Source organism: Tyto alba, unplaced genomic scaffold (assembly GCF_018691265.1).
Source record: "Tyto alba isolate M040663 unplaced genomic scaffold, T.alba_DEE_v4.0 Super-Scaffold_22, whole genome shotgun sequence".
NCBI classification, from domain to species: Eukaryota; Metazoa; Chordata; class Aves; order Strigiformes; family Tytonidae; genus Tyto; species Tyto alba.
The window spans coordinates 5,623,189-5,639,429 of record NW_024881296.1 but is presented as its reverse complement, the minus strand read 5'-3'; the positions used below and the strand labels follow the sequence as shown (position 1 = coordinate 5,639,429).

General features: G+C 34.3%; 1 protein-coding gene across 6 annotated transcripts in view; it reads left to right on the top strand.

Moving 5' to 3' along the window:
- The window catches only part of TTC13 (tetratricopeptide repeat domain 13), a 42,005-nt gene that overhangs the window by 5,041 nt on the left and 20,723 nt on the right, over positions 1-16,241 (top strand). For 5 of the 6 annotated variants that reach the window (XM_042795689.1, XM_042795686.1, XM_042795687.1 and 2 more), the window contains exons 3-10: positions 1,709-1,784; positions 4,509-4,579; positions 6,835-6,900; positions 8,367-8,459; positions 9,557-9,673; positions 10,477-10,587; positions 13,005-13,087; positions 15,626-15,767. In XM_042795689.1, the coding sequence (XP_042651623.1) occupies positions 1,709-1,784; positions 4,509-4,579; positions 6,835-6,900; positions 8,367-8,459; positions 9,557-9,673; positions 10,477-10,587; positions 13,005-13,087; positions 15,626-15,767 (759 nt within the window). The remainder of the gene's footprint in view (positions 1-1,708; positions 1,785-4,508; positions 4,580-6,834; positions 6,901-8,366; positions 8,460-9,556; positions 9,674-10,476; positions 10,588-13,004; positions 13,088-15,625; positions 15,768-16,241) is intronic. The other variant, XM_042795690.1, reaches the window with a different exon arrangement.

The window sequence follows — 16,241 nt, the reverse complement described above, 5'->3', positions numbered from 1 at the left end:
AGACAAGGTAGATGAGAGTGGGGGAAACTGTGTGGTACTTCTCTTGCTGAGTGTGACATGCAGATCTGTAATTCATCAGATATTAATGTAATGCTAGAATCTTCTGGTTGTAGCCTATTTTCCAATACTCAGCATGGAATCTTGCTATATGTTATCTATTGTCCACAGTCAAAGAATTATTGGCCTTCTTTGTAAATCTACCGAGGGGAGGAGGTTGTACTTTAGTAAAAATTATTTTTTTCTAGTGTGAAGACAATTATAGAAAAACGTCTTGCAGAGTTAAATATTGAAGATGACATTCTGAAGTAGATTTTCTGGAAATCACCTGAAGGTCATTGATGATATAAAAAGATTGTGTTTGGAGGTGTGTGATTTGTAAATATATTTGGTCTGCAGTGTAGATTTAGTTTTCTAATTGGTATGCCTGTTGAACCCTGATCATTCTTGTGCTGTTTTTTACTTTTTTCTATGAGGAAAATAACTTTTCCATTCTGTTACTGTTGGTTCAACAGTAGGTAGAGTAATAATTCTTAGAATGTTATAGTGTAATGTAGAGCTCATGCATGATTGCATACTAATTGCAGTAAAAACAAGGTTTGTAAAATCTGATTTGCTAGTTGTTCACACCCTCCAAAATACCCAAGTTTTCAGAGCAGACAAAACTTTCTTCTCATTCCTAAGATTTAGATGAACAGGGCAGAAACTGCAATGGGATTTGGTCAGTTACTTTAGCACTTTGTAGATCATTGAATAGTCTGTGTCATGGAAACAAGTAATAAGGCTACTTTTGATTGAACAAGCCAAAAAAAAGTGGAAAGGAGGAGGACAACAAAGTACAGTCTTTTCAGTAGAGGAAATGGTGAGTTAAATATGTTCTCCATAGTTTAAGGTGTTTAACTGTCTTTTCTGAAGTCGGAGATGTACATGGGTGCTGTTTAGCAGAAGCAAAATAAGAGAATTGAGCAGTGAGAGTAGTTATTTTTTCCCCTTCTTGCTTTCTAAAACAGCTTAGAAGGCATATGAAATGAGCATTTTGTGTTTTTCTAACATAAACTACTTTGGTAAGCTTACAGCTGTCTATGGAAAATACTCCTGAAAATGAACAGAGTATTTTTATATTTTGGAGGGGTTGTCTTTGGCTGTATTTGTTTCTGTAGGCACATTATGTGGAGAACAGAAATCTTAGATGAGTCTACAACTGGCTGAACAGAGTCTATATCTGATAGAAGTTATTGTTAAAAGGACAGCATTTTTACTTTAGTAAAAAAATATGGAGCAATATTCTTTTCAATGTTTCATCTTCAGTGTTTTACTCTTCTGCAGTACCCTTCCCTTTGCAGGAGATAAAGAAATAATTAGTGGAGTATAAACTTTCATATGAAGTAGCATGTGTCTTAGACTTCCAAAACATCATGTTAAGCAGATATAATACAGAAACATCAGCCACCGGTAAAATGTTGACAGTGTACTTTCATCTGAAAGGCTTTATTAGCCTTACGTTAGAGAGGATAACAGCTGCACCTAACTGAAGAGCAGTTTTTCTCCCTGTGGAAGACCAGGAATGAATTTGTTTTCAGTTATCTTAAAGCAATCACACCAGCCCTAACTTTCTGATTTAAGGCATTGTCTTAAGGATTTAAGACACGAGTTTTCTAATAAATTCATTACTGTTGTTTGCTGAACACTTAAAAAACATGATGTTTTACAGAGTCAAGCGAAGTTGCTTGCAGAGCAAAAACGATTTCCATTTGCTACTGATAATGACAACACAAATGAAGAATTGGGTAAGATGCCTTATATAAGGTTTGTGCAGGTGAATTATGTGCTAATTATTAGCACTGAATGTTTTGAAACTAAACTGATGATTCCTCAGTGATGCATTAATTTTAAAGTGCTCTAATAAGCCTGAAAATACAGTGGGTTTTCTGGTCATACAAAGAAAATATGAATCTCTTCCTAAAATTTTTTTTCTGCTTTGCTTACTAGAAATCTTCGCGATGTCTGCTTAAGCAGGTGTTCAAAAAGCATTTTGATTAAATGCTGTTAGACAGTCTCAGCTACTTCCTGCTTCCCTTTTTCTGTCATTATTGATGACTAACACTATTCAAACATCCAGAAAATTTTACCAATGAAATATGCTTCCTATCAAGCATGGATCTTGGATCTGTCTTCCCCTCTCCACATGTTCTTCCCATCAATGCTTATAGGTAGCTGGAAGGCTTTCTGAATTATGTCTTTATACAGGCTGCTACTCGATGTTTTTTCAAAGCCTACTCAACACAGAAAATGGAGACATTTCAAATAAAGCAACAGGAAATACTTTCCTCAAAGGATTTGAGGAAGGGGTTACTTGCACTGCTTCTCCAAACTGGTATCCTCTATAGAAAGCAGATATTATGAGGCAGTAGAGATTGTTGAGGATGTATGTCAAGGAAAGCAGCAGGCTGTCTTTTATATAATAGCAAAGGGAGACTTTACTCATAAATTGTCTAACAAAATTAAAACAGTTGAACAGGTTTTTCGTTGAGTTGACATAATTGCTGCCTTCACAGATTTATCCAGGAAAATTTGGGGTCTTAATCTTTTTGCATATTCCTAGCATACCTAGATATGTTCATAGAATCCTGCAGGGAATACTGAACTTCATCCAGCAGAAAATATTTGATGCTTTTAGACTTGGAAGACTATGCCGTAAGGCCTCTATCCTCATGTTTGGCCTGTAGGCTGACACCTACCTACCCATTTTATTTCAAGTATGTCATAGTGTGAGGAGCTGGGTCCTTCATGTTTGTGTGTATTACTTTTAACTGTTCTGAGGAAAAGTAGTGTGAAACACATGGGGGATTCTGAAGCAATGTTGGTTCCCAAATACTTGGGCTAATGAACAGTTGTCAACCCTCAGATTTTTTTCATAATGAAGTTCTTGTATTTTTGTCGTATTATGTCTGATTAATCTTTAATTAAAAATGTATAAAGAAACTGATACTATGTCAGCTACTAGCTGCCAATCACTTGCCATGATTTTACAGACATAGCCTATGACCTCCTGCATTTTGCCAAGAGTCTTGAATAAACAAAATAAACTCTATCAGTAAGACAATGACTCTTCATTATCTTCCTTCCTCCACTTTTTTCCTTGATAATGATGTGGTTGAGTTGATTATATTTTACGTGCCAACTGTTCTGTGTTCTGGGATTGCAACCATAAAGATGATAGTAAGAACTGTGTAGTCTTGGAGGAGAATGAAATGAGGAAAATTTAAGAGCTCTTCAACCTGTCTCTCACTCTGCCAGTTTACTTTTTTGTCAATGCTCTGTATCTGTACCAAGTGAAGCTTTGTATGCATTGAGGAAAAAGCTTATATTGCACACAGACACTTCCTTCTGCATAATGGGAATGCTCCAATAATGAGGCAAGCTCTGGATTAAATAAATTTCTTATTTCTCTTTCATTAACTTTTTTCCTCCTTTAATGAACAGTGCTTAGTGACATTGTCAAAACAGTGACTCTGCATGCATGAAAGATAAGTGTCTGTGTCCTATTAAAGATACTTCTGTTCTAACTGATCTATTTGTCTATTTTCACATTTGAGTAAATAATTAAGCTGATAGGCACCTCTTTCATTCTGTTTGGATGACTGCTAAAACTCATTAGAAGTGTGAGGAAAGGTGAATTCCTGCTTTTAGTTCCAGGGTCAGCTGTTCGTGCAAACTGCCTAGGGAAAAGTTGTACTTTAACTTTCATAGCTCTTGTCTGCAAGATACTTGGGTTTTGTGGGCAGTGTAGACAGAGCTTAGACCAGAGTTAAGAACTGTGAGAGGTTAAAACATGTGAAATAAAACAATCTTGAGATAGCTGTCAGAACTGAACTTCAGTCATGCAAGTAGAACCACAGCTTTCCAGTCTTGTGACTGAACTGTATTTTTATATCTCGTGGAGATTACAGGAACATGTTTCTAAAACAGTGGTCATCTTCTTCAAACACTTGGCTTCTACTCCAAAGCAGGGGGATATCCAGGAACTTTAAAGCTTTTTGTAATTTTAACACGGGTAAAGATTCTGTAGTTTTTTCAATCTCGTTGTTATAAACAATGAAATCGCTTTAGTTGAGGTTTTTCTAGGTAATTCAAATGAAGGAAAAACTTTTTGTGAGCTTAAGAAAGCATCTAGGGCTACTAAATGAGATCATGGTACCTTTCCTGTTCCTAAGTTCTTTAGAAGTAAACATGGACCCTTTCCTGAACAACTTGTAAAAAGGAGAGAAAAAAACCCAAACAAACTACAAAACGTAAAACCAGCTCTGAGCACAGTATGAATTGAATAATTAATGAATGCTAGGTAATGGTTGAGGGAAGTAATTTCACTGGCAGGTCAGAAATCATTTGACTACTTAAATCTGCAGTGCAGTATAGGAACTTACATTAAATACAACAAAATTGTAAGATGTATTTTAAAAAAGCAGATATTTTTTTTTGCCATTTTATTTACATTTGTAATCTTTTGTTAGCAATTGCGTATGTGTTGATTGGCAACGGCTTGTATGATGAAGCCATACGACATTTTTCAACGATGCTGCAGGTGAGTTTTCTGTTTGGACTACTGAAAAATAACTTCATCAATTTATCCATTATGACATATGACTTTTACTAAAATAAAGATTCAATTAAGGATTTAAAATGAGCATAATTATTCTGAGAGTAATTATTCTATTTTTTTTTTCCATCAAAATGTAAGCATATTCTTAAAATCAGGTGATTCAGTATTTTGGTTATTTGGTGAGTCTTTTTTTTTTTTAACTGTAGGAATAAACTTTTTATGGCACTCTGACCAAAAAAAAAAAATACCACCTTCAGAAACCTGACCTGTGCAAAACTGAAGTTTCTTCAGTTGCCCTCTTAATCTGTAGGCTGAGATATTCTAATGTGTTGTTTTTCTGGGTGACAGCATGTTGCCAGTAACATCAGAAGAAACCATGACAGAGATCACTTATTGCTAGTGGCAAGTACGGCATCGCTTTCACAATGATAAATGATATTGTATGCAGGGTTTATCCTCCTTCAGTGGTGAGCATTTAATGAGTTTACAAGTAAAACGTAACTAATATTTCAACATCTATTTTTAATTCTGACCAAGATAAAGAATTCAGAATCTTATTCTGTGCAATGTAATGTAGCCACTTGTAAAATAAAACCCTCTCCAGCAGTTTAAAAGCTTCAACTAAAGCTGAATTCAAAATACTGTGTTTTTATGGCTGAGAACCTGGGACTACCAGAGGCAAGGACACGCTTTTTCATCTAAACTGGTTGTAGTACATAAATGCAAGCTGAAAGTAATACTTCAAATACTAGCATGCTTTGTTTTTTTTTTTAACTCAAATGTCATATGGCTCATACTTAAATTGAGTGAAAGTGTGGCAATTTAATGGAATTATTCCAGGGAATTTATCAAAGGACCAGAATGTTTTTTGTTGAGTGTTGGTTTGGTTTAGGTGTTTAGGGATCTCTCTTTGATTTGTTTTTAATGTGAGGACTTTTTTTTTTTTTAACCTAATGAGAAGTCCTGCTTCAAAAATGACTGGACTTATATAATGTTTCCTGCCTTCTCTTTATTAAGAAGGAAACAATGTAAATGAAAATAAGCAAGATACAACAACTGTAGAAGGATATTGTGAGAAGTGTGTATATAAAAACTTTTACAATGCACACATCTCAGTTGAAATGAATATATCATGCTTATTGTATGCCTGAAAGGCTGTAAAGTGGTTATGATTATTCACTCTGTCTTCCATAAGGCAATTATAATACATTAAAAAGTGCATATTATAACGTTTAACAGAACAAAACAACCTTGATTAACCACTGTATTAAAAGTAAGGAAGTTACCTGAAGTTGACTTGGGCAAGTGTACACTTGGAATCAGCTACCAGCATTGGTGTGCCATGTATCTGTTGTTTTATCAATGAAATAGTTTGTTTCTTGGCAGTTGTCCCATTTAAATGAGACCAGGCCTGTGCTACAGAAGTTTGTGGCACAACTGTGTTGGTTGCAGGTGTGAAGATGGCCTGATGCCTGACTGGTTTTCAGGGAAACTGACAGCATCAGCATTATTGTGCCAAGAAAACCAGTTTTGCTGTTGCAGTTCTTCAAATTTGGATGGGGAACCATGACTGGAGTAAATAACATTGAACAAGAAGTAGATTCACTACGTAAGATGCATCCCTTTAGATGCCCAAGTTGGAAAGCCATAGACTTAAATCTAACCCAAGGAAGGTCTGTTTGAATTTTGCAGAACTATTTTGGCAGAGTACCTCTAGTTTTAGTTGCTGCCTGAATACAAATTTCATCAGGATGTCACAGTTTCCTGCTTCCTAATTTTAAATCTCAAATTTAAATTACAAACAAAATAAGCTTTGAAATGCGGAATGGTATTTGTTTATTATCACTTCAGTGACATTAGACAAAAGAAGTTGTATAATTGCCGATAAAGTTACAAGTAACAAAGTTTGGACAACAGACTATGCTAATGTGTACATAGTTTCTGATAGGTAGTCACTGACCCTGTAACTGCACTTTCTTTAGCTCATTTTCCAGATGCATACTTGAGAACAATTCCAGTAACTTGAATTGGAAGTTGTGAGCATATGAAAGTATGGACTGTAATACAGTCAGTTTCTTTGCCTGACAACTGTGATTGTTCATTGCTTACTACTTAAAATCAGCAAGAATTAAATACATCTTGAAGATAGATACATTAAAAAAAAAAAACAAACAAACAAACAAACCAAAACCAAATAAACCACAACTGATTATTGTGTTAATTTTTAATCTTAACAGGAAGAACCAGAGCTGGTTAGTGCAATTTATGGACGAGGGATAGCATATGGAAAAAAAGGACTACATGTGAGTAGATAATTATTTAAATTAATATCTGACTCCATTATTTGAATCCAAATTATAAGACGACTGGTAACAGGAGGACCTAGACAGATTAGAGCTTGATAGATATATTCCAAAGTCTTTGTGGTGTCTTCCTATAATGATGTGTCCATCCCTTGACAGGTACTCCATAACACAGAGGTATCTAGTGAATCATGCTGCTCAAGCCGTGGGTACCTTTGCTTAGTGGGACCATGGAAATAGAGCAGCGTGAAGTAGGGTGCCAGAGGCGAATATAGGCACAAGTGTGAGTGATGGATAGTAAGACTGGGAGCCACAGCCACTTGAAAGAGTTATCTAATAAGATAACAGGCAGTATCTTGCCTCTGAGGGGCAGGTTTATGAAGTCCCACTGAATTTGTCTCCACATCTAGTCTATATTTGGAAACGAAAAATTCTTTTATCACAACTTGGAAACATCGTCAACTCTGGCAATCCAGTGGGCTTTGTATTGCTTTTTGATTGCCCATGCCTCTTAATATGTATACCACCTTGAATTTGTTAAAAAAAATACAAAGTTTAATTACTTATAGTTACAGCTGACTGCTCAAACAATTTCCTGAGCAAAAATAAGTTTAAAAGTAGACTATGATCCTTGTAGTTTGAGTTTGTGGCCTATTGAATGATGATTGAGTGGTTGCTGGAATTCTAGAAGAAATAATAGTTGAGTTAACTCCTTGAGAATTTCCTTTGTGCAGAATATTTAATTTTTTAGTGGTGCTAGCAGGAGCTTGAAGGCCCTCACATTTGCCTGTTTTTAACACTAGCATGAGTTTTTCTTGGTTTGGCTAGATGTTGAGACAGTTTCACTTCATAAAAGTTTCTGTGCGTGATGCTTTCAAGACACAAAGCTGATGTTAAGCACATGCAAAATTTCTTTGCCTTGAAAAAGGAGGAAGAGATCAGTGAAATCTAATATGGAACTTGCTATACAACCAGTTCGGATTTTTTCTTTCCGTTTGGTAACTGCTTCCATCCTACAATTCATTGAGGACACTATAAAATTTTAGATAGGCATGATGCTGATGGCATCGACCAATTCACCAGTACTACTTGGATTAATGGGTGTGTGTGCGTGTGTGTTGGAGTTCATGTGAGAGCTTGAGCCAGCTTCGCTGCCAAGAAGGGTACCTATGGAGCTGTAAGCCTAATGCTTATTCACACAGTTATATTAATAAATGATTAAATGTACAACTCAAAGATGATGTGTACAAGCAAAGTTTATTTTTCTTGTTTATAGCAGGTAGATGGGGGTTTTTTCAGCTATTTGTAGAATACAGTATCAACATCTTAATGTTATTACGTGAGGTGTGAAGAGCTTTTAATGTAAACTGATACAGTTTCAGGAACTTCAACAGTCTTGTCATACTTCAGTCTTATTACTTTAAGTGTGCACAGTTGTTTACCTTGTTTGTTTTTCTCCTTTTCAGGATATGAAAAATGCTGAACTTGCTCTGTTTGAGCTCAGTAGGGTAATTAGTCTAGAACCAGATCATCCTGAAGTATATGAACAGCGAGCAGAAGTGAGCATTTTTTGTCTCTTTTCAGATTTTTGGAGAAGTTGCAATTATACAGTTATTTCAAGTATTTCTTCACTGATTTAATGGCTAAAGCTCTTAATCTGTGTGTTTTCTGTGAACATTCTTCCTTTCTTTTAAAATATCCATATTTGCTCTCAGTGTAATTTGTGGAATGTTTAATTTTAGAATGAAACATTTACCATATGGAATAACTGTAGCCAATAGAATAGCATGTATTATGTTGAAGTTGTTTTAAAACACCATGTTTGTTTGTTTGGGTTTTTGTTTTTTTAAATACACTGAATCTAAATATCACTTGAACCTTATTGTATGAACAGTGTCACCTTAGTTAATTTATTGTTAAGACTAATTGGTAAAATGCCAAACTTGTAAAGAATGAAGAATCAAATGTTTTGGGTTTGTATCTATGCATATGAGATAAATATTGAGACACAGATATTTTTCATTTTGAAAATTGTATTTTATTTTGCCAGTTAAATTACAGAAAATGGTTTTCCAGGAGCAGCTTTATAGACAAATCAAAAGCATAAGTATTTATTAAAGATAGCATACTATATAATGATACCTGCCATGATGAAACTGTAATTCACAGTTTTAATATTTTTAATGATTTGTTAATACATTTGTTAATAATCTTGATCTAAAAATGTGAAAGGCATTCAAATAATTGGAAAATAGACCGTTTTCCATTGGCAGGAATTTTATTTTTTTTTTCCAAAATAAAAAGGTTTATGAGAGTACTTCAATTACCTTTTCAGTTGACAATGGTGAAATAACTTGAAATAGAGTATTCTGCTTTGGCTGACTTGTTTTTATTTGGAATACTAGGTTTCTGAAGATGTTGTTGGTGATATTCTTGTACACTGATATTTTTTTGGAGAAAAATGCTCTCAGATTTTCTCTTTTATAGGGGTTTAAAAGAAATAAGTACTGAAATTTATGGTAGAACTTTCTAGCCAGTACTAGCAAGTACAGTTACACTGTTACAGCTAAACATGAAAAAGGATAATCTTCATATTTCTAAAACAAATCTATTCAGCCTGTTTGCTCTAAACCATGTTTTTGTTTTATGCTCTTAGATATTGTCCCCACTGGGACGAATCAGTGAAGCATTATCTGATCTCACCAAAGCTATTCAGCTACAACCATCAGCACGTCTCTACAGGCACAGAGGTACCCTTTACTTCATATCTGAGGTTAGTGGATTTTGGGGGTTGTGTTTATTTTTGGTTGTGTGGATATTGTTGATTATTTTGTTGCTGTTTGTTCCCATTGTTACTTTGAAGAGCTTCTTTCCTCTTTAAATAAATCCCCAAAATAACAACAAAATCCCTGATTTTCCTGTAGTTGACTTTCTGAATGTTCAGAGGTATTCTTCAAGTATTTCATCTGCATATCTATTTAATGCAGAGAATCAGGGGGCAAGTACCTTGCATGCATATAGATTGTTTTGTGTGTTTGAGGAGTAGGATATGCGTAAAGAATTTGACTTATCACCTACACCTGCATTTAAGTAGTATTGTTAAATGCCAGTCTAAAAAGGAAACAGTTATGGCCTTATGTACTTAAAAAAACCCACACCACACAGTAAGCAAACAAAAAAACCCTGCAAAAATGCTAACATCCTATTTGCTGTGTAATCAGTGTGTGTTGTTCATATGTTGTAATGTAAAACAAGTAACTTTATCTCCAAAGATTGTGTGAATACTAAATAGCTGATTTCCTGCTTTATTCTTCTGATTTCACTGTGTGTTTTCAGATATTTTTTTCACTTATTTTACTACGTTTTATATAGCACTTACTGTAAAAGTTGGAAGTGTATTGTGCGTTCTTTATTCTTTGGTATTGATTGACAGTTGACAATTGTTGCTGCTTAGCCCTGAGACTGTTTTCATATATTAAACAAAATTCTGTAGTTTACTTTTCTGAAAGTAAAAGTATGTATTTGTATTTATTTGCATGGTGTTCCCTTTGTCGTCTAAAATCTACTTTATCATAGGATTATGCAACAGCCCATGAAGATTTTCAGCACTCATTGGAACTGAACAAAAATCAGCCAATAGCTATGCTTTATAAAGGCTTAACCTTTTTCCACAGAGGACTTTTGAAGGTAAAGTTATGTTAAATAATAGTTCGTGTAGAACAATACCCTCTATTTGAAATTACTTATGTAAAATAGAAGAAATATCATACGTGTTGATACACATTTTCTCTCACGTAAGGAAGACTTTTTAACACAAAAGAGTGCAAGCAAAATGAAAAGGTGCCATTGCTGACTGTAGTACTTCATGGTATGACATGTAAATACTGCTGGTCTTGCTGGATCTTGATAGATCAGTGATAACTGCTGTGCTTATGGAATGCTTCGAAAGATGTTTGTATTTGGCACCTCTGCTAATATATGTATGGTTATATTCAAAATTTTTTTCCATGAAGTGGAGACTCCCTAGGTCTTATAAAGGGGAAAGGGACAAAGAGGAAGATAGTTTTAGATTCTTCATTGAATGAACTAGAAGGTAATCAAGCAAACTGCTGATAAAGCCCTGCATCTGTACACGTGTATTTCAGTTATATGTTGATTCTGAAATGCTTGTAACTCAACTGAAGGAAAACAGTTGCTCCCTTGGATTCTAAAACCAGCAGAGAAATAAGTTCTTACAGTGCTTTTTTAATGTTTCACCATCTTCTGACTCAACACTTCTTTGTGTTTTAGGTGTAGTAATATTGCACCAGTTTCTTGTCTGTAAAGTATTTAGAGATACTGCTGCAGTTTGTTTGAGGGGAGAGTAATTAGACAAGTTGTCTGAAATACTCAGTTTGAAATGTGAGGATGTGACTGTGTGATTCCTAAATTCCAACAGAGTGGAAGTGTTTTGTTTTGTTTTAACCTCTGCTGACAGCTTGGGATTCATTAAGGGTTGCATGAAGAAATTCTGACAGAACCTGGAGACAATCCAGGACTCCTGAGTTTCAGCCCAGTATATTTTATAAGCAGTCACTGTCGGGTTTTTTTTTTGTTGTTGTTTTTTTGTTTTAAGCAAACAGGCTACTTCACTGTTTTCTTGGTACCCAAACTGTTATTTTTCTTCCACACCCTCAGTGTATGCTGTGAGAACTTCAGACTGTCATTGAAATTACTGACTGTATCTTACTGCAGTCAAATGAGTGAGTTGCAAATAATAGTCTGATTGAATATCTGTTTTTTGGTGTAGGCAGCATAGAGCCCAGAAAGTGATTGTGGAAATATAAATGACAAGGTTAAATAATGTCTCAATTTGCAAACCAGAAGCGATGTTTTCTTCTTTCTGATGTGCAGATCAACACTTTTCTGCACCACCTCCTCCTTCCCCTAGATTTATTTTCTCAGAGGAAGTGTCTTCCCTCTCTAATACTCAGATTCTGAGAGACGGTGACTGAGGGGCTTTTCATCCCCAGGTGTCCCTTAGTTTCCAGTCAGGTTCAGACTGTCTCTTAAAGGAAGGCTATACATGTCATCTGTTTTCAGCAAGCCTAGTAAAACCTGAGATTTTGGGTGAGGGTGACAGAGTGTTCATTTCTGAGTGAAAAGAGATTGTTGCTTTTGGGAATTATCTTGGTTTTTAAACTTACCTAGAGGACATTAGCTTATCCGTTATGGTAGGTGATTACATTTTTGTTCAATAGATTTTTTTTTTTTTTGTTTTGTACATGCTGTAGTGCTCAGAATATATTTGATAGTTTTTCTGAATAAGAATAAATAGACTGAAGATACTAATGATTCTTTCCTTACAGTATTTAATTTCTTGCAGTATAGACTTCAATATACTTTTCAGGTATTCCTTCATAATATAAAGTAGTTGATTATTCTGTCCTTAATTCTAAATCTCAGTACTGCATTTGCCAATTTATATAGCCAGTCCGGTGTAAAAACCTGAGTTCTTAAACAAATTCTCTGAAGAGGAAGATTTGTTTGGATGTATGCATATAATTATTTTTAGCTATTTTATTTTTGTTACATTGTAATATTCACAGCAGCAGTACATTTTATTGTGTGAATATGATCACTTAATCCGTAATCCTTCAAGAGAGTATTTGCTAACTGTGCAACTAACACAGAATGCAATAAAACAATGGAAGGCAGAATAGAGATTTGAATGAGTCTTTTGGACTGCAGAAGTTGAGGTGTATTATGAAGAAGGAAGACTGTAGGGAGAGACTGTTTTGCCTTAGGAACCAGACTGAGCTTTGAAAGCAAGCTCTGAAGGGATTTAATCTCTGAATTCTATTAAAATGGTAAAAGAATCACTCATTCCCATACCATATTAAACAAAGGAATTCCAGCTAAATCTGTCATGATTATAAAGAATGTTGCAATATTTCATTTGTTATATGATGATTATTGCCCTATAGATTGTGTAATAAATTCATGCCTTCTTTGTCAGTTCCAGAAGTTTTGATGAATAACTGTAAATCTATGGGTAGTAACTACTGAGGATGTTAAAAATAATGCAGTAAGTGACAAATTTTTTTGTTGGTGGCTTTCTGTAGGAAGCCATTGAATCATTCAAAGAAGCTCTGAAACAGAAAGCAGACTTCATAGATGCATATAAAAGTCTGGGACAAGCCTACAGGTAATTGCATTCAGAAATAGTTATAAAGTCAGTTTCTCTCTGATTTTATTCTTTTAAATGTACCCTTAAGTTTTACATGTCTGTCACAAAACTGTGCAGAATCATCATATATGTATTTGGTAGCTCCTACAGCCAGTATGGCTATGGTAGGATATGTTCAATATAAATAATTATTAGGTTCGCTTTGTATTTTTAATTCAGTCTGCAGTATTCTTTGAGTCTCCCAGACTCAAAATTGAGCTAAATGGTAGTTTTCAGTAAGATGTGTTTTAAGTTTACTAAATGATTCTTAAATTAGGAAATGTTTTATACAAACTGTTGATTAATACGCTCATTACTTGCCATCTGAGATTACTGTGCTACTTAAATTTATTAAAAACTCAATGCACAGTGTGTATCATTTTATAGAACTGCTAGATCCTATATCAATTAGTCTCTCACCAAAGAGACTTACAGTTTTGAGAAGCTAGCTAATTTCCTGGTTAGAGTTCTTTTATACAGATGTCTAGTTTCTTACCTATTAATCAAATAATTAAAAAAAAAGGAAATCTCTAATAACTAGTCACTTTTTTCTTTTTTTAAATTGACATTAAAGAAATTATTTTGTAGTTGAATAAAATGTATTACTTTTAAAGGTGATCTGCAGATAATTATTAAGGAGAAAAGTATGTATAGCTTGTATATTAGAAGACAAGAACATAACATAGTCAGCAACTGAATATCTGCTCACTGTAGTTCTTTTCCCAACCTGCTGTATCTTATCAGCTTTTTATTTCCTGTTTTACGTTTTAATTTTTGGAAAGCAGTGATCTACAGCATTGATGCTGCTTTTGTGTAGCAGGAGTTAAGTTGGGTAGTTACCACAGTATCTAAATAATGAACTCAATGTAGAATCACTAATTTCTTCATGATTTTTTTCTGTGGCACTTGTTTTTGTGGTGTGTAAGTACTTTCAAGGTGCTAAATAGTAGTCAGTAATTTAGCCTGGAAGATGGGAAGTTGCTGCCTTCTGTTTCCAATAAATGCTTTAACCTTTTTTGTTTTGTATTTGGATTGGGACTACCTCTAGTTGATCAGCTGTTCTGTGCCCAAGAAACCTTAATCTGAAGAGGTTTTATTTTGAAGGAGAGAAGCAAGCAAGCCTTAAATTGTCTCATTTTGCACTGCATTGTTGTTTTACAAAGCAAAAAGTGTTCCCAAGCAGCTTAAATTTGTTGCTTTTATTCTCTCTCACTGTCCCCTCCTCCAAAAGTTCTCTGTCCCTCAGGAAACAATAGGGGAAGAATGTAAAGAAATCTACCTCTTTATTTATTTATTTAAAGAACTTAATGTACAAAGCACAGTTACTGTTGACTGTTCTAAATGCTCAGCAGTTAGAGAAGGCCAGAAGCTGAATCAAGTATTGTTTAATTACTGAGGACACTGTAACTAGTGACTGACTATGATAAGTCTGAATTACTTTCCCACGAACACTTGGGTCTTAAAACAGGCAGAAATGGTAATCACATTTCTCCAGGGCAGTGTTAACTTCGGCTGTCAAATTCTTATTTCTTTCTTTCTAAAATCTTGTATTTTAAGTTCATGCTTGCTGCATTCTGCATCAAATAAGTTTCAAACACAATGCTTAAAAATACCTTTTAAAGAATTCTTTTTACAGTGGAAGTAGACAGTTCTCAGTCTGGTTTGTCCTTCTGTACAGCATGAGGTGTAGCATTTTACCTTTTAATTCCTGCTTCAAATCTAATGACTTTGTGCATTTATTTGAAACTGAAGAGCTGTGGTTAATCAATAATTCTGTCTAAAAATTCTTTTTGGCAAATGTATTTAAAACTAGTAAATCTTGTTTGTTTTTTCTGGCGCTGCTCTTGTTTGGATTAATTTCATCTAATATAATTTGATGTAGAAAGAATTTTGTGTTCTTAAAAAAATAATGTACTGGATAAAAAAAACTGAAGAAATATTAAGTTGTGCACTATTTCTATTTTATTTTTTTTCATTATAGCTTCCCCATGGCTATTTTTACTAAAAGCTGTCTTACGTGTGAAATAGTTCCAGTCAATACGTTTTTAGTTAGCTTCAGCTTTCAAACACCATACGCTTTCTTTGTATTTGGTGTTTAAGTAGTTAGTATAGTTTTTAAAAACATGTTTATATTTAGAAGTTAAAAAGACTTGTCATAGACAGTGTTTTCCAAGAATACTTTCCATGGAAGTTTTGTTTCTTTTAGTTTCTGAAGAAATACCATAGGTGTGTGGGTTTTATGGTTTATGTCCACAGAGGATTATGAAGACTTGTGGTCTTGTGGGGTTGTATTTCAGAGTACACGTTTCTGGGAGTGAAAAACTGTGCAGCTGTTCTGTTATTACCACTGAAGAACAGTTGCAGAATTACTGCTTTTGTCTAAAAAATTTTCCATTAGTACTGTGTTCCTTTTTAATGATATCCCCTTTGGACATGTTAAAACAACTTTTAACAAGTAATTTCATTGTCACTTTTGCCTTCTATATTCTTCAATTTCCACTTTATGGAATCACCTAGGGAACTTGGCAATTTCAATGCTGCTACAGAGAGCTTCCAGAAGGCTTTGCTGCTAAATCAAAATCATGTTCAGACATTACAGCTCAAAGGAATGATGCTTTATCATCATGGTAGCTTAGATGAAGCACTAAAGAACTTTAAGGTAAGCAGGTCCTAAGTAAATGCAAAATTAAAATGTTTTAACAAGGAATAGTATTCAACAAGAGCAATAAAATGGACAAATGTCAAAGTTTTTAATTCTGAATGTGTATGTGCATTTAAACCAGAATTGTTTTTTGGTGAAGGCTGTCTTAAAAGATGTATAAAACTTTATAGTTTTTAATTAAAAATTGAATTTTGCTAAAACTAAGATACTTCCTCTAACTGTTTTATGAATTTCTAAAACTGAGCTCTCAGAGAAAGGTTTTACCTGTTTTTGGTTTGTTTTTTTAAACCAGTAATGGTGTTCTTGCTAATATTTTAGTTTGGATTGAAACTTAAAGTTTTTTTCATATCTGAAAGAAGAAGAAATGTAGTCTCTTGTGTAATTTTAAGCTTAAAATAAGCATACAAAGTTCCAATATTTACCTAATTTTTCTGAGGTATTTTCTTTGTTTTGGAAAACTCAGAATATGTT